The sequence below is a fragment of the Ambystoma mexicanum genome, chromosome 7p (assembly GCF_040938575.1).
Source record: "Ambystoma mexicanum isolate Mex_15411 chromosome 7p, UKY_AmexF1_1, whole genome shotgun sequence".
NCBI classification, from domain to species: Eukaryota; Metazoa; Chordata; class Amphibia; order Caudata; family Ambystomatidae; genus Ambystoma; species Ambystoma mexicanum.
In genome coordinates this window covers 63,880,980-63,904,174 of record NC_090939.1, presented here as the reverse complement: position 1 = coordinate 63,904,174, position 23,195 = coordinate 63,880,980, and the positions used below count along the sequence as shown (strand labels likewise).

The window sequence follows — 23,195 nt, the reverse complement described above, 5'->3', positions numbered from 1 at the left end:
CTGTGGCAAAGTATCCGAATGCGAGGTCCCTAATGTAAGTAAATGGAGAACGGAGAATACATCTGTGACATGCAGACCCAGCTAATCGCTACTGGGAGATCAGAGAACAGCATTGATTGTGAAGACACCTGCGTCATGTGGCCATAGACCAAGAACAGAGAACGCCTAGAATACCTACTGAGCGATATAAGAAGGAAGGTTGGACAGACCAAGAAAAGGATGTGGAACCTCGAGGAGGAGACATCCTACGAGCAGCGGCTGCACGTTACCTGGAGACTCTGGTGTCACTCTGCTCCGGCGCGGCTCTTCCCAGAAATAGGCATCGGTAGAGAAGACAGGAGGCCCTGTGACCATAGAGACGTGAGATCCTGGAAATGCCAGCGAGGATGGTGAGAAGCCTGGGAGACGGAATGGCCTGAGAGGAGGTGACCCAGCAGATCATTGGGGGTGGTTCGTGAGAAGCCCAGGAGTTGGAGTGACCTGAGTGAAGCGAGTTATCTAGGGTAGAGGACAGTGACGTTTCTGGGCTCTGAGAAAAGAGAACCTCTCGGAGGCGTGGGGTACACTGGGGGAATGTTTGATACTGAGAGAATGGCTTGGAGGGGTGACCGGTTGGAAGAAAGGCAATTTCTGGAGCACCTCGTTGCTAGGAAACAGAGAATACTCTCAGCATGTAGGAATAATACCTGTGGGGAAAAAGACATTGAGCTGAGATGCTGCATTCTGGGAAATTGATGTTCCCATGGTCACATCACAAGGCTGGGAGAGGGAGAGGCCAACAAAATAAGCAGATGCCACTAAAACCTGACTGCATTCTGGGAAATGGGGGGGGGGGGTGGGGTCTAATCGCAGAGCTGGGAGAAAGAGAGTGAAACCTACAGAAGGTGATCAACGGGTACTATACGGAGGAGAAGACGACATTGCGAAAAATGTAGTGATTTATTTTCCAATGTATTGGTAACAACTTCTTTCATGATGACAGCAAAAGCTAGACATTGAAAATGTGTTATTTTCTGTGACCTTTGTTGACCAATTCACCCCAATGGACGGTCTACTTTTGTAAAAAAAAACGATGGCATGTAGAACCCCTCACATTCCCTTGAGAGCCATGTACCCCTTTTGTTTAGAGATCTCTCACAGGGTCGGAAAAGCCAGGCTTTGGGGGCCTTCTCTCTATGGAAATCTCCATTAGTCCTCCCGGGTTTGCTCGAGATTGAGGGGCAAACAGTTCTCAGAAAATTGAAAATTTGTGCCCAACTGTTCAAGCTTCATCTTCTCCATAGTTTCCAGCGGGAAAACACGGTCCCATCTTTCTCCAAACTTCTTGCAGGACTTCTGCTTGCTATTATCGCCCTCCATTTTCTGAGCAGCTTTCAAGCCCTTCAAAGAGGAAGTGACGTCAGAGAAGGAGAGGAAGTGCACTCTGCATGTCCATCATGGCAGCAAAGGGGCACAGAAAAGAAGTGACATTTCGCTTATTTCACACCAACACGTTCACAAAGCTTCCCGATCAGTGGGCGCTGTATCATCCGTCGTGCCACATTAGTATCGCTCCTGATACCAGTGCTAGTAGTAAACCTCCTACCATGCCCAGTAATAGTGGCAGTACTTGCACCGGTAATAATAGGAGTACACTACTACTGACAGTGTTATTACTGGTATTAGGAGCTCTGCTGCTAATACTACTACTAGTAACACTATATCAGTGGCAGATAGTTTTGCTACCAGCACTGCAACTAATGTGCTACTAGAAGCAGTACTACAAGTAATTAATTATGAAACCAAAAAAGTGTGATGGGTGGAAGGCTTTGAATTAATCTGAGCCACTGGCATTGCTCTGGGCAACCTTCCACACTACTGTGCTTTAGTCAGTCTGTGCCATTGCCAAAGGAGTCCAGCCATATTCAAATCAGTCAGGTACTGCCACCAATGGTAGCAGCCCAGCCCGAACTGCTAGGCCAGGTCCCCTCTGCACGGAAACACAAGCAACCCCAGACATGTTTCAGCCTTGTTGGGCCTCCTCGGTGAGGTGCAGCTTGGTTCCCTATGGTGCAGCGAGCAAGGGACCCACGTCTGGGAATACCCTCTCACATAGTGAGACAAAAAGTAAGCACAAAAGTGATGGGTGGAAGGTTTTGAATTAATCTGAACCACCGACATTCCTCTGGGCAACCTTCCACACCACTGTTTATTAGCATGTGTGCGTCATTGCAAAAGGGGTCCAGCCATATGCAAATCAGTCGGGTACTGCCACCAATGGGAGCAGCCCCGCCCGAACACTACTGGTAGTAATGCTACTTCTGGTGCTGTTAGTACTAATACTGCTTGTAGAACTAATACTGGTATTAGTACTAGTGCTACTGGTGGCAGTGGTAGCAACCCTAATATTGCTAGTGCGGCTAGTAGTACATACAGAAGTACTGCCTCTAGTGGCAGTACTACTACTGGTGCAACTGCATCTATTAGTAGTAGTATCACTATTTCTGATTGGGGTATGACCCCCTACTACGCACATTACTACTATGCAACAACAGTATTGCTAATGGCATGGAAATTCACATTGTGTGTAGTATTGCTAGTACTGCTGGTAGTACTGTTAATATTACCATGGTTTTCACTGGTAGTAGTGCTGGTCGTAATATGTAGCATTGCTGCTACTGTTACTACACATAGTACTGTTTACTATTGCTGTCACTGGTTGTAGTACTGGTACCATTGGTACAAGTGGTACTACTGTTGGTAGTAGTACTATTGCTACCATTAATAATAGCAGTACTCCTTCAGGGTCTATTATTGCTGGGGCAGGATTCGTAGGTAAGTAAACGTGCTTGTGCAAAGTAAAAACAAAATGCAGCAATTTGCTTTAGCCTCTTTTCCTGCTTTAATGCATCTGCAGACTGCACCTCCTCTCCTCCTCTGATACTTCCTCTCCTCTGTCACTTCCTCTCCACCTCTGATGTCACTTCCTCTCCTCCTCTGATGTCACTTCCTCTCCTCCTCTGATGTCACTTCCTCTCCTCCTCTGATGTCACTTCCTCTCCTCCTCTGATGTCACTTCCTCTCCTCCTTTGTCACTTCCTCTCCTCCTTTGTCACTTCCTCTCCTCCTCTGATGTCACTTCCTCTCCTCTGTCACTTCATCTCCTCCTCTGATGTCACTTCCTCTCCTCCTCTGTCACTTCCTCTCCTCCTCTGTCACTTCCTCTCCTCCTGTCACTTCCTCTCCTCCTCTGATGTCACTTCCTTTTGAAGGGCTTGAAAGCAACTCACAAAATGGAGCGCAACTGCAGCCACAACGCTTGCCACAATGTTTTTAATAAGATAGATGAAACTTTCTTCCACTGGAAAAGTGTCGGAGAATTAAAAAAATCAACCATAAGAAACAATGTTTTATTATGTATAAAAAATAGTATGGCCCATTATTAGTGAACATGGTTAGCCTGTTTGTGGAACGGAAGCTAATCCTAACCTACTACGTCAGTGGTTTCCTAAATCGGGGCAGCAAGCAAAGAGCGTTTAAAGGCTGCCCTTGCGTGCAGGGGCTCAAAGTCCAGTCCTCGAGCCAACTCCACTCCATGTATTCAGCATAGCCACACATGTATTTGAATGCAGTGGTTCTAATCAAGTTATTTGCATAGACAATGCTTATCCTTAAAGCCTGGTGTGGTTGAGGCTCTTGAGGATTGGCTTAAGAACTCCCCCTGCTCCAGTGGCTAATCGGGAGTGGGAACTGCACATAACTCCAGTCATTAGTGAACATTAGGAGCGTAAATCTTGTTTGTTTATGAAATACAGTGAGCTATATAAAAGCAAGAATGAGTTTAACAAAAATAAAAAAAATACCTACCACAAACTCGCTATGCCAATGGGTTGTATAAAATAGGCCTGCATGTAATCCTTGCTAAAAGCCATGGTCCCTCCCCTTTCAAAGATGTCTCACTTATTCACTCCTTTACCGTTCATCACCGGATGGCGGCTGTGGTCTGGGCCACCAGCAGGGACTGGGTGCATACATATTACCGGCTTGGTTCCTGTTCCCTAACCTGTAACAATTTCCTGGAATACAGCGTTTGTTGGCACGCTCCAAACTGTTTTAGCCAGAGACCGCGCTGTACTGCAGGATCGAACTCTGCTTTAGCAATGTTCAGAGATGAATGAGCAGTGGGGCAGATGCTCCGTGCCCCAGAGAAGATCCTGCCTGGTCTTGATGCACCCCACACTTTTAGCCGGGGAGGTCCCTGATGTTGGGGATTGAGTCCTGTTCCTAGTAGTTCCCCTCTCCTCTAACCGGGCAGGTCTTTGATGTTGGGGAAAGAAGCCTGGTTCCTTTGATTTCCCCTCTCCTCTTGCCAGGCAGGTCCCTGATGTTGGGGATTGAGCCCTGTTCCTTTGATTTCCCCTCTCCTCTAGCCAGGCAGGTTTGTGTGGGAATCCCCAGATAGGCTGGACCTCAAAATTAAAGGCTGACACAGATTCTCCTGGGTGGGGGCTCGCTTCGCCCACCCGAAACAGTGGATGAGACAGATGACCAGTTGCCATCACCCCCACCCAGGGACTAAAGTGTACCGTGTGCCTGGTGGAGTGCTTGGGCGACTAAATTAATGTAATTCTCTGTGCCGGGCCTAAAACCCCATCTCTTGTTTTCAAAGCCTATAGGCTGACCCCCCACCTGAGTTTGCCTTCACTGATTTGTGCTCCCCATTTTTCTCTTGTATTAATGACTCGTCTTGACACATCGCCCATAAGAGTACAATACAAAAAACATTAGGTTGTTCAACAGTTAGGAGTGTGCTGTTGTAGGAGTGTGCTGTTGTAGGAGTGTGCTGTTGTAGGAGTGTGCTGCTCCCAGCAAGGTTCTCTGCGCCTCTGGTCTGATGGGAGTGAGTGGCCCGGAGGGCACTCTCCGGTATTAATGCCCGCCTTTGCTTTTCTTCTCTGCTGTAGATGACCTGTCCTTCGATGTGTACTGGTTTGTCGTGCGCTCCTCGGCCCTGGACAAAGCCCCCGTGTTCCTGGCCTCCCTGGACCGGCGGGCTGTGGTCAGCCAAGCGCCCAGAAACGGCAGCAGCGACGTCGGCGTGGAGCGCGTGAGTGCCATGGAGTTCCGGCTCAGGGTGCATGGCTGCGAGGAGCAGGACTTTGGCAGCCATTACTGCACCGTGACCCCCTGGGTGCGGTCCTCCGCGGACAGCTGGCAGCGACAGCCCGACATCAAGTCCAAGCCCATCCTGGTATCCATCAAGCCTGACAGTAAGTCTTACACAGGGCATAAGGGACTGGGTGGTGCGGTGTTACACGGGGCATAAGGGGCTGGGTGGTCCGGTGTTACACAGGGCATAAGGGACTGGGTGGTCTGGTGTTACATAGGGCATAAGGGGCTGGGTGGTCCGGTGTTACACAGGGCATAAGGGACTGGGTGGTGCGGTGTTACACGGGGCATAAGGGGCTGGGTGGTGCGGTGTTACACGGGGCATAAGGGGCTGGGTGGTCCGGTGTTACACAGGGCATAAGGCGGTGGTGTGGTGTTACACAGGGAATACGGGGCTAGGTGGTCCGGTGTTAAACAGGGCATAAGGGGCTGGGTGGTCTGGTGTTACATAGGGCATAAGGGGCTGGGTGATGCGGTGTGAGCAGGATAGGGTTAAAGTAGCTACCGCAAAGCACTATCCAAGTGAATACAGGAAAAGGTGCTACATTTCACTTTTGCCCAATTAGGGTGGCATGACCTATTGCATAGTGGCACCGACCTCTCATTTGTGCCCATCTATGCATGATGGCATGGCCTGTTGCAAAGTGGCACCGACCTCTCATTTGTGCCCATCTATGCATGATGGCATGGCCTGTTGCAAAGTGGCACCGACCTCTCATTTGTGCCCATCTATGCATGGTGGCATGACCTGTTGCAAAGTGGCACCGACCTCATTTGTGCCCATCTATGCATGGTGGCATGACCTGTTGCAAAGTGGCACCGACCTCATTTGTGCCCATCTGTGCATGGTGGCATGACCTGTTGCAAAGTGGCCCATGATTGCTTCTGGTATACTGGGGTGCTAAGGTCTAATGTTTTTTGTTTTGGGGAGGGGTGATGGGTGGGTTGCAATGAGCACACGACTCCTGTTTACGCATAAAACCCCCCGACAAAATACGCCTGCCGTTGTAATGGCTGTCGGGGCTCCGTGGTGGATGCACGTCGATGCCACAGTGGGAGGAGCGTGTGAGGCAGCGCTCCCAGCAGGTAGGGACTCCTTTTATGGCTTTTTGGCGGGAGGGGTGGCATTTGGTGCACAGGAGTGGAGAGAGGGTGGCAGAGTGTTAGGCAGGAGTCAGGCCATCCACCCCTAACGTGCTCCGAAGGCGGCCTTTTGCAGTAGGTCATTTCTGTGTTCTGTGCAACCTGATTAGTTGGCGCAGATAGCCACCAAGGGGGAGAGGGGGCCACGACCACCCTTATAAATATGCTGCCCCCCACCGGCCAGCCTGTCTCTTAAGAATGCAACTTCGCGTGCCACCACAAGTGACCTCATCACGCCACCCCTATGAAAAATGTCTGGGGGTGGCACTGTGGCGCCCCCACCCAGGGTGATCATTTAGACGACTCATTGCTATGCATGCTGTGGGGAGTCTCTGGCCCCTTCCCCTGATCCTTGCCCAGCAGGGTTGGGACAGTAACGCTTCCTGTGCCCTCGTTAAGGCGTTCCAGGCGTTTTCTACCACTTTCTCTATATTCGGGTGCCTTGTGGAGCTTGACATTTTCATAGATGCCAATGCTTGGACTCTCCTGCCACCCTGTGGCTAATTTTGGAATTGCATTGCAAAATGCATGAAATTCCTCCGGGAAATACAGGTGTGATCAGATTGAGTATCTCAAAAGTGACCCCAAGAAACCAATGGCCTTGCATCGGGGTTTATTTGTCTGCCAAAATGACTGTGGCTCAGGTTTTTGCTACATAGTGACTTAAATTTGACTCTTGTCCTCTGCTCTCGCAGGATTCATTGTTCCTTTTTAGTTTGGGTCATCAGGTTGCACTTGCACCACCTTTAAGCCAAAGCTATTGTGTTTGAGTATAGATAGGGCAAAATGGTATATACGTAGGGACACAAAGCTTGTAGGTGGAGTTTGGTTATTTGCCCACCCATTGAATGGCCATGCCAATCCCTATGGCCATTCCCACCCCCTTCCGGCCCCTCTCCACCCAAAACACATCTTCCTGGGATCTCTTGAGCTCACTTTAATCAAGCCTTACCATCAAAATGTGCACTGAGTGCCTGCCAGTGTTTTTCAAAGCAGTCTTCTGAGAGTTAATTACTTAATTGGAGCAGTAAACGAGCTACTGGTGTAATGAACAGGTCTTAACCAGCACTATGCGTGTCCTTCACTGAAGTCCTGTTAAAACAAGCATTGCCAAAGCTAACAGTTTTGGATTGTGTATAGTTATTCAGCATTTACCAGGCACTGCTATTAGATGCCCAGGTATCCACACCTTTTTGCACCTGCTACTATTGATGGCCAATTAATACCACTATGGCAGCCAGTGTCGTCCCCATGCCTACACACAAAATCCCAAATTGCTGTCATTGCCGATGCTTGTTTTGTGAAGGAACCAGTTGTGGCTTCCAACTGTGTCCTCTTTGCATAACCCCATTGAATTTCTGCGGCATTCGATTGTTCATAGATGAACATGCTTGGACTATTCCCGCCGTTCCAAGCTGGGAATTACCGGAGAGCAAACCCACCTTCCTGTTATGTAAACCGGTAGCCTGTCAGCTTTTCCTGGGCTGTGGGGCCTTACAGGTCCTCACTGGATGCCCCCCTGGATTCCACCACTCCAGGTCATCTGAGACCATGCAAAGATTTTGCTCCAGCTGAAAGGGGGGCTTCACATTCATCAAGCGCTTTGAAACACATATTGTCTGTAGGCGCTATATAAATAAACTACCCTTTCATTTTAATTTTGTGCTTCGATGTCAGATGCTGAGAAGCAGGACCTTTCTTTTAAGGCTTTCAGTTTTTTGCAATGGCACAGAACTGTCAATAAGGAATTTTGTTGCGCTCTACAGTGAAACCTTTTCAAAGTTACATTCAGCGTGGGGCAGAGTGCACGACAGAATGGATTGCAGAAAACTGGGAGACTGGATATAGGCCTAAAGTAGGGCGCTCTAAGGGTTAAGAATGCGCTTACCCATCTCTTGGTGTTGGGGTGGAAATGCCATTACCCCCACCCCCCACCCCTAGCCACGATCTCCTCATCGCAGAGACGCCCCTTTATTCTGTTGCTGTGCCCAGTGCATAGAAGAGTCCTTCTAGCTGAGGGGATCATTGCCAGAGGGCCCCCGTTTTAAGGCAAGGGCCTTTATAATCCAGGAGACCGGGGGGGTGATTCTATGTTGACCCGGGGGACCCGCTCTTCTACAGACGCTTCAATATGTGCGCTATTCTCCAGGGCACTGCTTTTTTTTGGCGGGACTAGCGCGCAATAGCAGTGACCGCCCATGTGTTTGGCGATGAAGCTGATCACATCCCATCAGTACAGGTATCTATTCTGCAGGGCGGTCCAGTGCCTCGCCCTTAAGCAGCCACACACCCACACCCACTCCCCCCCCCCCCCCCCCCAGCCTTTTCCCTTCACTATTCTTGTTTTCAGGGGCATATACACATATACATATGTTTTCGAGGACAGTATACAAAAGAGCAAAACAAACATAAAATACATGAGGAATAGAGACAGAGAAAAAGAGGTTGGAATAGGGTATGGATTGTCAAGGATCTGAAGGAAAAGATTAAAAGGTTATATAACAAACAAAATATTGTTTCCTGGGTATCTGGTCATTGCATCGAATGCAATACCATCAAATGCCTTACCATCGAAAAAATGCATCAAAAAGAAACCACTGAATGTATTTGTTTTAAAGGATTTAGTTTAATTATAATGGGGTTTAAAGGTTAAAAAAAGGGGGTTTTGGGAGGACCCCCATAAAAAAATGCATTCAATGCATTTTTTGGATAGAATGGTATGTCGATGATAGGAATTCGATGCAATGACTATAAACCTGTTTCCTGTTACCCAAACACAAGACACTCGTATTGTCACAGTGTAACATATGTGTTCAAAAATCCCAAATCATGAACCAGAAACACATATCCATGACCACTGACATTGGACCGTTTCATCTGCATTACGATGGTCTATTTTTCCGTTCTACTATTAATTATTTTTCAGGATTCACTAAATTAAAGAAATGAACATGTTTGTTTGATAAATAATTGTGAGCATATACATAGGGTACAATTAACCCACATGTTGACACAATAAGGAATCGTGGTGGTTGTGAAACATGTTCTTTTAGAAACTTTCATACGTAGGACACACATCCCTGTGCCTGAAACAATGCGTTGATCAAGTCAACCAACTTATCGGACCCATTCAATCAATTATTGAAAATGATTTGCATGGAATCCATTCAAACCTATAGATCTAGAGTATGCCACGTGTTTCCTAAGCACTGGTAATTATTCTAATGCTAGGTCTTTCCATTGCCGTGCACTAGGGTACTCAAAACACATTCTGCTTTTCCCATTTATCAGTCATCAGTGATATAGTATAACTATACCATAGGTCCTTGTCGATCACTATTGACTATTCGTAATAGGGCTGACAATAGTTGTCCTTTCAGAATGCCTGTATGGCCACTGTAAGCCACATTTATTGGTACCAAGAAATAATCCTCATGTTATTTCATTATCCCATATGTTCAAAATATTCCTGATTACGTCACCCACAGTTACAGTATATATATAAGGGCACTCCACATTGACAGGGAAAGACCATTGTCTTCTTTGCTCGCGTATCTAATAGGAGTTGAATACATCTGGTCTGTAGTTCCCAGAAGAATTGGTGATTGTGATTAAATGCCATTATTCACAGGTCTAGCTGGAATTAAAAATTCCTACCGGCCGCGAGTCTGAAAACACACCAGAGGCCTGACGTTTTATTCCACTAAGTTCATGTTAATGCATGCAGTGTATGCGAAAATTATTTCTCGTAACGGGAGCGTTGTCTCAAACATTAAAAAAAAACTATGTATAATGGTGTTCCATCGCCAAGTGAAAACCATTTTACTCCTTTGCTCTCAAGCTTAGATTAAGTTAAAACTAGAGCCTGTGCGGTCGCAGCAAAGTTCATGAACATGGTTGGCCATCATTACTCAACTTGGTTTCAATGGCGGGGAATTCTCCTCGCGGCCGCTTCTGAAAGTAACAAACGCGGTTGGCTTGGCTTTCTTCTTCTTGCTGATAGATTTTATCCATCGGCGGCGGTTATTGGATACCGAGGCTTGAGCCTCATCACTCCATCCTCGCAGGTTGAGTGTGTAGTCGTGGGTTAGGATTCTTCGTGGTCTGTGTCGTCTTGTCACAATAGGGCTGGTTTCACAGGGTCTTTGCCGTGAAGGGCCGCGGGTAGCGGTCGAAGGGGTTTGCAGTGGTGGCAGTGAGTCTCCTGATCAGAGGGTTCGGGTTCTGATCCAGTCCTTGGCAGAAGTTCTTACTCGGCTTCGCTAGATGTTCGTCCAACATCTCGAGGTCCAGGTCTCTGTGAAGGTCTGCTACCCTTGTGAAGATTGCAGTTCAAGACGATATCCACAGGGACTTGTTCTGGACTATCTGAATACTCTTCCGGTGTTGCTCATGGCAGGTCATCCATACTGGGGAGGCATACAACAGGGTAAAACGTGGCCACCATGGTGTTCCACTGTTTATTGTGAGCCCTTGACATTTGCGCCACACCCCCCCACTCACCCCCGGCAGAACTTACCATTATATGGGGGTGATTGGTAAATAGCCTGATATCAAACGTCTTAGTTATCTACTTCACAAAGATCTGTATCATTGTCTTTCATGGTTCAAACTTATGTGCATGTTAGAGTAGGAGGAGTTACCCGTTCCATGTGTACGCGGTCTGCTATATTCATTATGAATATTAGAGATTCATCTGTACCCTGAAACATGCGTTTGTACGTTGCACTGAGTGTATGTTAGTGAAACTGGAAATAAAACAAACTGCGAACAGATTAGCAAAACAAACAAAAGTCTCAATTTGAAAAAACAGTTTAATAAACACCCTTGAACTGTGATCACTTGTCTGTCTTTACTGTTGCCACCACGAGTTCCTCAGAACTATGACTGAGGCTTGACGGGGAGAGCTGAGAATTCCTAAATTGACCACTGCACACCGGTCTTGGCCACAGAGTTGCAAAATAACGGAACTCTCCTCACAAATGTAAAGCTGAGGGGTTTCTGACTTCAGAAACTGCAACCTACTGCGCGATCCATGGGAATTGCAGCACTATGGAGCAATGTCGGTGGTCCCTCTCCGGTCCCTGCACCTGCAGATGTCCTTGCCCGCACGTCCTCTGGAAAAATAATCCACGCTGGCGCAGAATGATCCGGTCTCTGGATTGGGACACCAGAACACGGGCTCAGTTACTCATTGCTCTACAATATAGCTTTTCAGCACCGGAAATCTGGTGCGTCACGTCCTCAAAAGGACCAGCGCAATAAAAGGGTTGCCTGTCAGAAGTACCTGCATCTGGCCTGGGCAGCCCTCGCTGCGTGCAGCGAATGCATCTACGGTGGAGGCACAGGGATTAGATGTCGCAACTGATGAGGCTTTTACTGGAAGCAGCGAATATGATCTAGTCCAGTCCTGAAGGAGACGCAGCCAAGGGCAAGCTTCAATATTGATCGATGAGCCGGGACGCATGCAATGACCGGAGCCTGGTACAGGTGTGCAAGCGGCCACCCGTGTAGGCCCAGACCTAGGAGAGCTCAATGGGTGGAGTGTGGGGGTGCCCCCCCCCCCCCCACCGAGGTGTTGGGACGTCGGGTGAACCTAGGCGTCTACAGGTAGCCGCCCAGTGGCTGCCAGGGTAGACCCAGCTTAATGGTCCCTATGAACCACCCGTCATGAAAGTCCTGTCCAAAGCCGGAAGGGTTTGAGATTTGAAAGCCTGAGATCTGCAGCCACCGGTAGAAAAAGCATGGACTTGTGCAATGTTGGTGACTGCACACTTGATAATCTTTGCACCGGGGGTTGGGGGTGATGAACTGTGCTCAACTGTGGACTTGAGAGCCCCAGAGTCTGCCAAAAGTACCATTACTTAGAATATTTTGTCCATCCCAGACTCGATGCACCTGCAGGGTCCCTAGTCCTCCACGTTTTCACTGCTCTGCTTTTTTTGAGATGCAATATTCTTATTCTTTTTTTTTTAATCAACTTCCTGTAGACCTATTTCTCGTGAAGCTCTTTAGTGAGCCTGTTGCCCGTTCGTCGCCCACTCCTCGATACAGAACTACTGAGCTACCTTCCACCTCATGCGTATGTCCTCATGGTCTATGGGTGTGCAATATGGTGGCCATCGGCACTCGCCAGTGTGGGGGCAATCCTGGAATATAGTGTTGTGTGCATAGTGACTTCCAGCTACTTGAACCTAGCTGCAGTAGGCAGTATAGTGAGGACGACATGGCTGCCTAGAAGGAAAACCGCGAGAACAATCCTATCTAGTACAACAATCTAATAAAAGGCCAGATGCATGTTTGTCCGATGCAGTAGCTTCGCCTGTTGTCACCGCTGGAGGTAGCTGTAGGCTTAGGATATAGAGTGGTCCTACTGTGTTAATGAAAACCTGCGTGTATATATTCTCCATCTACCACTCTCCCCTTAGCGTGTGTATGTGCGTGCGCACGCGTACTGCAAGGCAATGCGTGTCGGCTACCAACACGTGAAGCCAGGCAGCATCTGGCCACCAGAGGCAGGTCTCTCTCTCTATTTCTTTCTCGCTCGTCCTTTCTCTGTTTCTCTCTCTCTCTTTCTCTCGCTCTCTCTGTGCCAGGGCGGGTACACAGCATTGCATATTCTCGCAGTGGGACTTGGGTTTGCTTATTCTTCCTGAGATTAAACCCCCTTCACCAAAATTTGCAATGTCTTTTTCGGTTGTATCAAAACCAGGGGCGTTGCTAGGGGGGGGCTTAGGGGGCTATAGCCCCTGATCTTTTGGTTGTAGAATAGAACCCCGGATAGAATCTCAGGAGCTACAGCCAAAAGACTAGCTAGCCCCCAGTCCCAACAGTTCCGACATCAGCTTAGCCCCGGGTCTTTTCCAGACCTAGCAACTCCCCTGATCTAAACCAAGCAAAGAACCCGGCTTGGGGGCACCCAGCGTTGGCTCATTAATGCTCAGCTGTGTTATCCACATGGCAAGGCCCTGTTTACACTGTAGTCCGGGAACCCTGGAGACTGGGACAGAATGTGCGATGCATGCACAGCCCTGGCAACTGAAAGGGCGGTACCGCCGATGGGTTAAGTAACCTTTTATGGGCAGAAGCTCTGGTCGTGGCCCGATGTAGTGTATTCCACCAACGGCAACGGTAGACCTTGGCTTTGGAGGAAATTCTTGGAGCGGTAACTCTTACACAAGCGCTAGACCCATCACTGCCACCGCACCCGTGCCCCCTTCGGGGTGGGGGCACGGTAAGTTGTTTCTCCAAACTTGCAAGAGGTAACTGGTGATTTTAATACCGTGCAGTGCTCTAGAGAGCCCAAATGCATCGCCGCCCAATCTTGAAGGCCTGGTGGCGGGAAAAGTCCTCTTTGCTGCTTTGGGTGTTTGTAACCTGAGCACATTTATTCTCGGACAGAAAAATGAGGAGGCTTAAGTTGCAGACGGTGGAAGAAGAGGCATAGTTCTCTAAGCAGCTTCTTTCACGTCCCTATATATTACCACACGCCGAGGTGCAGTCCAGTCGATGGAGAACATCTATGGAAGAATGGAGTCTTCCTTAACTTCAGCCAGTGTAATCTTCCTGCGACGCCTGGCTCTGGCGCATCCGGAAGTGACGTCACACACAGGCGCGCCCCGGAAAGCCACTCCCAGGACGCATGGGCTGCTTGGACTGCTGACCCACCCATCCACTGGCTACAGAATCACTTGAAGTCTGCGTGTCCTTCCCAAAGGTTGGGGGTCTCTGCATCAGATCTTGCAGTCCTTCAGGTTTAAGGTCTGGAGTCCTCCATTTCCAGCCCCGTCTCCAAGGCTGTGGCTGAGAATCCAGGCGCACCATTTTCGAGAGACTACGCGGGTGACGAGATTGCGCCATAGTGATGGGTGGCCTGTGCAGAGACCCTTAGGCGCTGCAACTGCTGAAGGGAATATCTTTTAGGGTCTTCAGAGGTAGCAAAAGATGCCTCACCCCCCCCCCAAACACCTCCCAGATGAAGGGCAAACTATCAAGTTGTGAAACCGATACAAACCCATAAATTAGCTCTCTGAGACTTCTATGCGCTAGTTCTATTTTTTAGTGTGGCCATCAGTCTGGCTAGCGTTGGAACAGAGAAAGCCGTGTGGCGATGCTCGACAATATAAACACGCATTGGCAAATCCAGCAGTTTCAGTTTCCGTGGTGGCATTTGCCCGGTACTGCTGTATTGGCTCTGCCTGGCAGTACATGGTGTGAGTACCTGGGCATATGCTGGCAAATGCGATTGGAAGAGCCAACGCTGTTGGTTTGGCAAGGTTTGTTTTGAATGGTAATTGCAGGGCGAGGACTCACTGCTTCTAAGCCCGATGGCCGAAGGAACACTTGAGACATTTTCATTACCCTAGGAGCTGATGTGCAGCTGCAATTCCGCCATCACCTCTCGGCAGACTGCTTTGAAAAAACCAGGGCAGCCCCAGAAAAGGCCGTAGTTCGATGTTACTGATTGATGGAGCTAGCTCGGAGATCTCTCAGAAGGGTGTTTTTTGTGTGGAGAAGGGCGCAGGGCAGTCGGGTCAGCACCCCTCTCCCACCCAGGATGTGTGCCCCTACTCCAGTGCTTTAAGTGGGCCGGGGCCTGCCGGGGCTGGGCACCGGCAGGATCCAAAATCTCGTTTTGATGCGGGGCTCTGCCGGGTGCCCACTAATCTGCCCTTGCAGCCCCAGCCACTAAACAAAAAGGCTTTTTTTCTAAAGCCTGAAACTCTCGCGCCGTGTGCCAGAGATTCAGGCTTCAGAAAAAAATACATTCTTTTCAGCCATAATGGCGAAGCCTTGTTTTCTAAATACTGAAGCTCCTGCGCATTCGCAGAGTTTCAGTCTTCAGGAAAACGGCCTCCGCTTCCAGCGGCCTCACCCTTTCAGCCTTAATGGTGACACTGCCCCTCCCCAGCTGGCGAGAGGCAGCGCCACCATTAAGGCTGAATAGGCGAGGCGCTGTCCCCCGCCAGGCAGACCAATAGAAAATAAATACCGAGATCAGCACCCTCTCCCCGAGTGGGGAGAGGGGGCTGATCTCTGCAAAAGGCTTCCTGGCAGGGGTGCCAGTAACCCATTGAGCTGGGCATGAAAGGGCGTGGCCTAATGAGCCAGCAGGTGACCCAGGGCAACGCCCCCTTGATGAGCCCCGGCTCATTTTGTAGTGCCACTTAAGGCACTGGCCGCCTCCACATCTATTCTCAGCCCCGCTTGCATCATATGTCTACCCCTATGCCAATAGTTTTGGCCTAGGTGGTGCTAAACTTCCACCTAATACCCACAGTTAAAAAGTGTGGAAATACCTAGGTAGTGTGTAAGGAAAGCTCTGAGAATGTGTTCGCCCTCCCCAGGCTGCACCCCTTGAAGATAGGGTTATGTTCAGCGAGTGTCGCCTTGAAGGGGTGCATGCAGTGCCTTAAGTGGCACTACAAATCGAGCCGGGGCTCATCGAGGGGGCCTGGGCTAACAACGGGGGTCTTGATGGCCCGTTAGGCCACGCCCTCTCGATGAGCCCTGGCTCAATGGGCTACTGGCACCCCTGCCAGGCAGCCTTTTGTAGAGATTAGCACCCTCTCCCCTATGGGGGAGAGGGTGCTGATCTCAGCATTTATTTTGTATAGCCTTGCCTGGCAGGGACAGCGCCTTGCCTATTCAGCCTTAATGGTGGTGCTGTCCCTCGCCAGCTGGGGAGGGGCGGCGTCACCATTAAGGCTGAAAGGGTGAGGCAGCTGGAAGCAGAGGCCTTTTTCCTAAAGACAAACTCCGCGAATCTGCGGGAGCTTCAGTATTTAGAAAGCAAGGCCTCTACTTCCAGCGGCCTCACGTTTTCTCCATAATGGTGGTGCCGGCCCACGTGCATCACTTGATTAAAGTGATGCTGTGCAGGTGCGGCGCCACCATTATGGCTCAATGGTGTCTGTTCTGAAAATGTGGTAAACCAGGGTTTTCTCCCCCCGCAGGACTCTCAAACTTAGGTGGCCCCACCACTGTGTACCTAATTCGCATACCGTTGTTTGTTCTGAAATGTGGTAACTTGTGCTTGCCGCTCTCTTCTTGTCTGCGTGCTCTCGCATCGTCTGTCCCCCCCCCCTCCTACTCCATGGTGCTCTCTAATTCGCCTATCTTCTCTAACTGCTTCTCTATGGACTATCCTGCTCTCCTCACTAAATCTGGTAGGAAAAAGTTTAAAAAGGACATCCTGGTCTCCAACCCAGGCCTCCCTATTGCTGACACCTACACTAGTGCCTGCTCCAAGGAAACTCTCACTGACATCCTCTTTTTCGTGCCTTCGCCTGACCTATGGACCCTTCATATGGTCTCTGTGCTCTCTCCTTTCTCCTCCCATTAATGGTGGCACCCATTGGGATGTCCTCTTGGCCCCCTTCCACTCCTCTAAGGCCATCATTAATGTCTACGCTAATGGGACCGTCTTGGTCCAAGGCCCTCGGGCCAACCTTCACCTCTTTGATAGATGCCTCCCACGCCTCATCAACTTCCTTTCCTCTCCTGCTGTCCCCCCTCCTCTGTCCTCGGCTACCTTGCCTCTACCCTCCCTCCCTGCCCCCTCTCTTGCTCCTTCTTCACCTCCTTCTTCACCTTCGCAGGGCGTACCTCTGATCTGTACCCCTCCCCGGAAGTCCTTCAAGGATGGCAACCTTCTCCACATTGCCACTCTTAACTCTCTCGCTCTGCCACCAAACATTCCTCTGATATCTGTCGCCTTCTTGAGGAATTGGACCTTGACGTCCTCGGTCTCATTGAGACATGGTTCACGGCCAGCTCTGTCACCAGCTTTGACACACTCCTACCTGACGGTTACAAGATCCTCTCTGTGCCCAGGCCCAACCGTTCAGGAGGGGGGGGTGGCCCTTATCTTCCCTGAGTGGATTCCTGTCACTCCTACGCAGACCTACTCCTCTTTTGAATGTCTTGTCTGCCGACTCTCTCTCCCAGCCATTCCCTTACCGTGGCTACTATCTATCGGCCACCTGGTCAAATTTCCTTCTTCCTCTGAGTGGACTGACCTCTCCTCCTCACTCCTGTCCGCTACCACTCAACTCCTCTTTCTTGGTGACTTCAACATCCACCTGGATGCCTCCTGTCCCCCCACTGAACTCTTTTGTGACCTCTGCGACTCTCTCACTCTCTATTCTCCCGTCTGGGCCTACTCATTCTGCAGGGCACACTCTTGATGCTCTGATCTCTTCTGACCTTTCCCTCTCCGTTCCTCTCTCCATTCCTCTCTCCTGGAGTGATCACTTTCTCCTATCCTCCCACCTCACCCTCCCTACCCCTCAGGCAAAGCCACCCTCATCTCCACCCACCTTCTCAGCCATCCGACCCATGAAGCGCGTGTCAGTTGAGGCTTTCGCTGCCACCTTCTCGCCCCCTCCCTCCCCCTTCGGCTGACTCCCACCCTGACACAGCCCTCTCCATGCTCCACTCTGCTATATCTGATGCTCTTGATATCCTTGCCCCTGTCATGAGAATCCGCCTGAAGCCCAAAGCCAAATGTAACTCCTGGTATGACTCGGATCTCGTCACCCTTAAACGCAAGTGCAGGGTGGCAGAGAGGAAATGGCGTGCTTCGTGTTCATCCTCTGACAAACTGGCCTGCGCCTGCTCCAAAGGCAATACCGTCTCTCCGTTCTCATCAAGAAGAGAGCCCTTATCCAAGCCCACATCTCTGCGGCATCTAACAACTCGGCTGAACTCTTTAAAATCTGCAAGGAGCTTGCCAACCCTGCTGCAGTCTCTACCTCTCCTGTCCCCTCCCAGGCCCTCTGCACGGCACTGGCCACTCACTTCATCTCTAAAACTCAGGACATCCTGTCATCTCTAAAACTCAGGACATCCTGTCCTCGCTCTCCTCCTATCACCTCCCCCCTCTCTTCCCTGCTCTTCCTCTGGCCCTTCTGCAGCCACCCCTCCTCCCTCCTTCTCTGCCTTTCCCTTTTTTTCTGCTGACGAGGTCTCCAGACAAGTCCGATCTGAGGTTCACCCCTGTTCCTCCAAAACTATCAAGGACCACATCGACTCCCTGGCTCCCGCCCTGGCTGACTTTTGCAACCACTCCTTCGCCTCTGGAGTCTTCCCATCCCCCCTCAAGCACTCCCTTGTGCACCCTTTTCTTAAGAAACCCTCTTCCGACCCCTCCTGCCGGCTAACTATCGCCCAATCTCCATCACTCTCTTCCTGGGCAAGCTCCTGGAGAAACTGGCCATCTCCCAGCTTAACCTCCATGCTGAATCTGTTGGTAGCCTTCATGACCATCAGTCTGGCTTCAGAGCTGCCAGAAGCACGGAAACTGCTCTCCTGAACATCCGTGAAGACTTACTCTCCAACCTTGATTCTAACACTCCTTGTGTTCTCATTTTGCTCGATCTCTCTTCGTGCCTGCTGGGCCTAGAGACCCAAGCTACTCCTCACTGATGAGCCCCAACAAGGGCGAAACATGTTTGGGGATGCTTGTGGTCTCGTGCAGAAGGGATGTGACATAGCAGTTCGGGCTGGACTGCCCCTTTTGGGGTGGGGCCAAGCCTGATTTGCATATGGTCTTTCCCCTTCTGTATTGGCTTGGCAGGCGAAGAACGATGGCTGGAGGGTTGCCCCGAGCAATGCCAGTGGTTAAGATTCAGTCTAAACCTTCCAGCCATCACCTCTTTGTTTATACTGTCAACCATGCCATCCTGCTCAACCGTCTCCGTGATAACCTGGGTATCACTGGTCAGGCTCTGGCATGGCTGACTTCTTTCCTTTCCAATCGACCCTCCCAGGTCCAACTTGGGTCCTTCCTCTCTGACGTCTTCTCCACCTGTGGTGTTCCCCAGGGATCTAATCTCTCTCCCTGGCTTTTCAACCAGTACCTGTCACTCCTTGCTCACTGCATCGCTGACCTCTGCCCCAACTTTCAGTGCTATGCGGACGATACCCAGCTCATTTTCAGGCTACCCTCGGCCTCCTCCTCTCCTTCCCTCATCTGACTGTCTGCTATCCAGGTATGGTGTGCCGCCAATGACCACTGCCTTAATGCCAGTAAGACTGAGATTCTACTCATTGGCGCACCCACTCCCTCCTTCCCTGCAGCTCTCTGGCCGGCCTCTCTTGGCCCTCTTCCTGCTCCTACCTGCAAGGCTAAAAACCTCGGGGTCATCTTCGACTCTACACTCTCCTTCTCTCCTCACATATCTGACGTCTCTAAGAAGTCACACTACCAGCTGCACCTCCTCAGAGGTATTCTTCCCTTCCTCTCCTTCCCCCAGAAGCTCACTGTCTCCCGCGCCCTGGTTCTCTCCAGGCTGGACTACTGTAACAGCCTCTATCTTAATCTGCCTGCCTCCACTCTCCGCCCTCTGCAACTCATCCAGAACAGAACTGCGAGACTTGTCCTTGGCCTCAAGCCCAGGGACTGTATCTCTCCAGGACTGAAATCTCTACACTGGCTCCCAGTGGCTGCGAGGATTAAGTTCAAAACCCTCTGCATTATCCACAAGGCCTTCTGGGGCCAAAATACCTTCAACTCTGGGGCCAAAATACCTTCAACTCTCTCTCCCTAAATATCTTCCTTCACGAGCCCTTCGCTCATCCGTCTCCAACTCAGTCAGGGTCAGCCGCTTCTCAAAGCAACGAGCTGGGGGTAGATCTCTCTCTCTCCGCGGCAGGGGCCTCCCTCTGGAACAGCCTTCCTGCCTCCCTGAAACTTGAGAACCATCTCCGGTTCCGGAAGCACCTCAAAACCTTCCTCTTTGCCTCTGCCTTCTCTGTCCCTCTCCCCTGCTTAATTCTACACTGAAATTGCACTGAATCTGCAACTGGGCCACTCGCCAACCTCGGTCCTGGCCCCAGCCACTCTCCACTTGCACTGCCTCCCTGGCATCGCATCCCCTGCACTGCGGGACTGTCTCTGTATCCCTACAGCCCCCCCCCTTCCCAGCACTTGCCTGCACTTACCTTGCACTTGCCACCAGCTGGCCCTATTTATTTATTTTTATTCTACTTACTTGTACTGCACTTCCCCCTCCCCTTTTCCCTTCCTCTACCCCTGCACTTGCGCGGTCTGAATGATACCTGGCCTAGTAGGATCGTTGTCCGTCTTCCCCTTGATCCCCCCCGCCTCGTCGCGCCTTGAAACACTTGTGTATAGGCGCGTTACAAATGCTGTATCATATCAAAGGCATTTTTTTCTGAAGCCTGAAGCTCTCGCACATGAGTGAGAGGTTTAGGCTGTAGAAAAAAATGCGTTTTCGTGTAGTGGCCGGGGCTGCCAGGGGAGATTAGTGAGCCCCGGCAGGGCCCCGCCTCAAAACGAAATTTCGGAGCCTGCCAGGGCCCAGCCCCGGCAGGCCCCAGCCCACTTAAAGCCCTGGGTGCATGCAAGCACCTCCCCTTTTTCAGCTCGTGCTTCTCTCTGCGGCAGAGTCTGGGCCCATCCGTTTCCTTCCCTCTACGTACAGTTGCTCCAGGATCGACAGTGCAGCAGAGAGTTTATAATGGGCAAAAGTCCCAGAATGCAAATTAAAACCTGAATGGAATGGATACTGTTGGCGTGCATGATGAGCGCAAACTGTGTGTCGTGTGGTGGAACACTTAGTACCGGGAATGTTTGGAAGCCACATATTCCCCAGGGCTCTCTTTTCCTGTAACGTACGTACCAGTAAATGGCTTGGAGTGTGCGCAAGCTCCCGGTTGGGTTCAGCAATGGCATGCTCAGTTTGTCCTACGTGCAGGTTGAGGTCACGTGCCTAGTCAGTGATTGGTGAACATTGGGAGTGATCCAGGCCATACCATTGGCATGTCATTTAGAGGGGAAAAGCTTGGTAAATATGTGGGCATGGTGAGCACGAGGACTTTGTGCGCTTATGCCAGAGCAATATTCGGGAGGTTGGGGGGCGGGGGGGGCTGGGTGAGAGGGAGCTGTGCTTAGGTGCGTTTGTGTGTCTACAGAGGACACTTATCTTGTAGTCCTGCACAGTCCCTCCTCATTTTTTTTTAAGATACTTTCTTTTTAAGCCACTAGGTGTGTAAGGGTGTGCAAGGAGGCGACTGACAAAGGTGGCACCTTTGGGGCTGCAAACCTTTATTTAAGCAGAAAAAAACACTCTTTCTACGAACTCTTTCTATCTCTAAGAGGGGTTTCCCTGCCTCAAACAAAATATTCAAAGGGCTGTTGGAATGTCCTGTCCAAAATAACCATCCTGTGTCAAAACCTACTCTAAGCTTTACACAGCAAATAAAGGCTGCAATCCAAGGGGAAGTTCCTCTACCAGGAGAATGACTCCCTCCTCCAGGTGTACTTGGCTTTAGCAGATGGCAAATGTTCTCTTGCTGTCAACAGGGGTCAGAGGGAATGACTCCCTTCCGCCGACATTATCTTAGTCCAGGAACACTCCCAGAATGACTCCCTTATCCTGGTGTTGGTGGGTGCTCTGGTAGTCTCTTTTGTACTTGGTCCCGGGGGAATGACTCACTTTCCCATGTCCTCTGGTTATGGATGGTTTGCTTAGCAGCAAAGTCGCTTATTCAGCTCTACCACTCTCTCCAGTTTCTGGCAAGCCTCCAGTTTCCCTTCGTGGTCTGTGTTTTCTGCTCTGTCACTGAGTTCTGTACTTTCCCTTTCAGTCTTTGTTTGGGTCCCTGACCCTTCTATGAACGTCTGTGGTTTCTCTCTGCCCAGTGAGACGAGGAAGATGTCCTCTTCCTGTTTCTTCGTTCGGGTCCTAGACCCTTCTCTTGGTAAGTGGTTTCTCTCTCCCGTCCCAGACCCTTCTGTGGTGGTCAGTGGTTTCTCTCTCCCCACCGTGATGAGGAAGATGTCCTTTTCCTGTTTCTTCGTTTGGGTCTAGACCCTTCTCTTGGTAAGTGGTTTCTCTCTCCCGTCCCAGACCCTTCTGTGGTGGTCAGTGGTTTCTCTCTCCCCACTGTGATGAGGAGGATGTCCTCTTCCTGTTTCTTCGTTTGGGTCCTAGACCCTTCTCTTGGTAAGTGGTTTCTCACGTCCCAGACCCTTTTCTGGTGGTCAGTTATTTCTCCTTCCCCACTGAGACGAGGAAGATGTCCTGTTCCTATTTCTTTGAGATCCCAGACCCTTCTGTACTTCTGCCTACTAATCTTCAGATTTGTATGGGGCCTTTGAAAAGCCACCTTAGCCCTTGTCAACCCGTGGTCCCCTCTCGTTCTCCCATACCTCTCCTTACCTCTTCTGGGGCTTTGGTACTTCACCGGGGCTTACTGCGACCGTGGCAAAACTCGGCACCTCCATGTGCTTCTCTTCTCTGCACTTGCGACTTCACAACATCCTCCTGGCTTCGGGATTCGGCCTCCCTCCACTCGGCGGTTAGAGGACTTCCTTGGCGTCTTCCTGCTGTTCTCTGCTTTCTTCCAATCACTGCTCCGCATCTGAATCTCCCGCACTGGAGACCTCGGACGCCGGCTTCTTTTTGCAACAGGATTGGATGCCGCTGTGCCTGCCCACAGACGCGCGTCTCCTGGAAGTGAGTCTTCTTTCCTTTTTGTGCACTGTTTCTCGTCCCGCCCTGGCTGAACCAAAATGTCCTTCTTGGTTAGTAGTGCGATCTGCATGCCTCCTCTGGGCCACCTCGTACCAGTACTTCCGGAAATAAGTGATCTTCATGTTTTGCGTGATTGTCTTTTTCGCGGTACTTGCAAAAGGGTCTCTTAAGCTACCACAATAATACATGGTCTGATGTTCTGTGCAAGGATGTGTGATGGGTGTGATTATTGGCCCTGTACCCCCGGTGTTCGTCCTTGTCCCCTAGAGGGCCGCATTATACCACCCCTAGGGGGACTATCAGGCAGTGGCCTCACCGCCCTAGCCTCATGGGAAGGCCCCCCCCCCCCCCGGGGAGAAGTGAGGATACCTGGTAAATCATCACCGGTGGTATAAGTGC

The 23,195-nt window shown here is 50.5% G+C and overlaps 1 protein-coding gene across 1 annotated transcript in view; it reads left to right on the top strand.

The window, feature by feature from the left end:
* PTGFRN (prostaglandin F2 receptor inhibitor) overlaps positions 1–23,195 on the top strand; it is a 467,509-nt gene that overhangs the window by 441,915 nt on the left and 2,399 nt on the right. Inside the window, exon 8 of the mRNA XM_069635781.1 lies at positions 4,944–5,249. Within this exon, the coding sequence (XP_069491882.1) occupies positions 4,944–5,249 (306 nt within the window). The remainder of the gene's footprint in view (positions 1–4,943; positions 5,250–23,195) is intronic.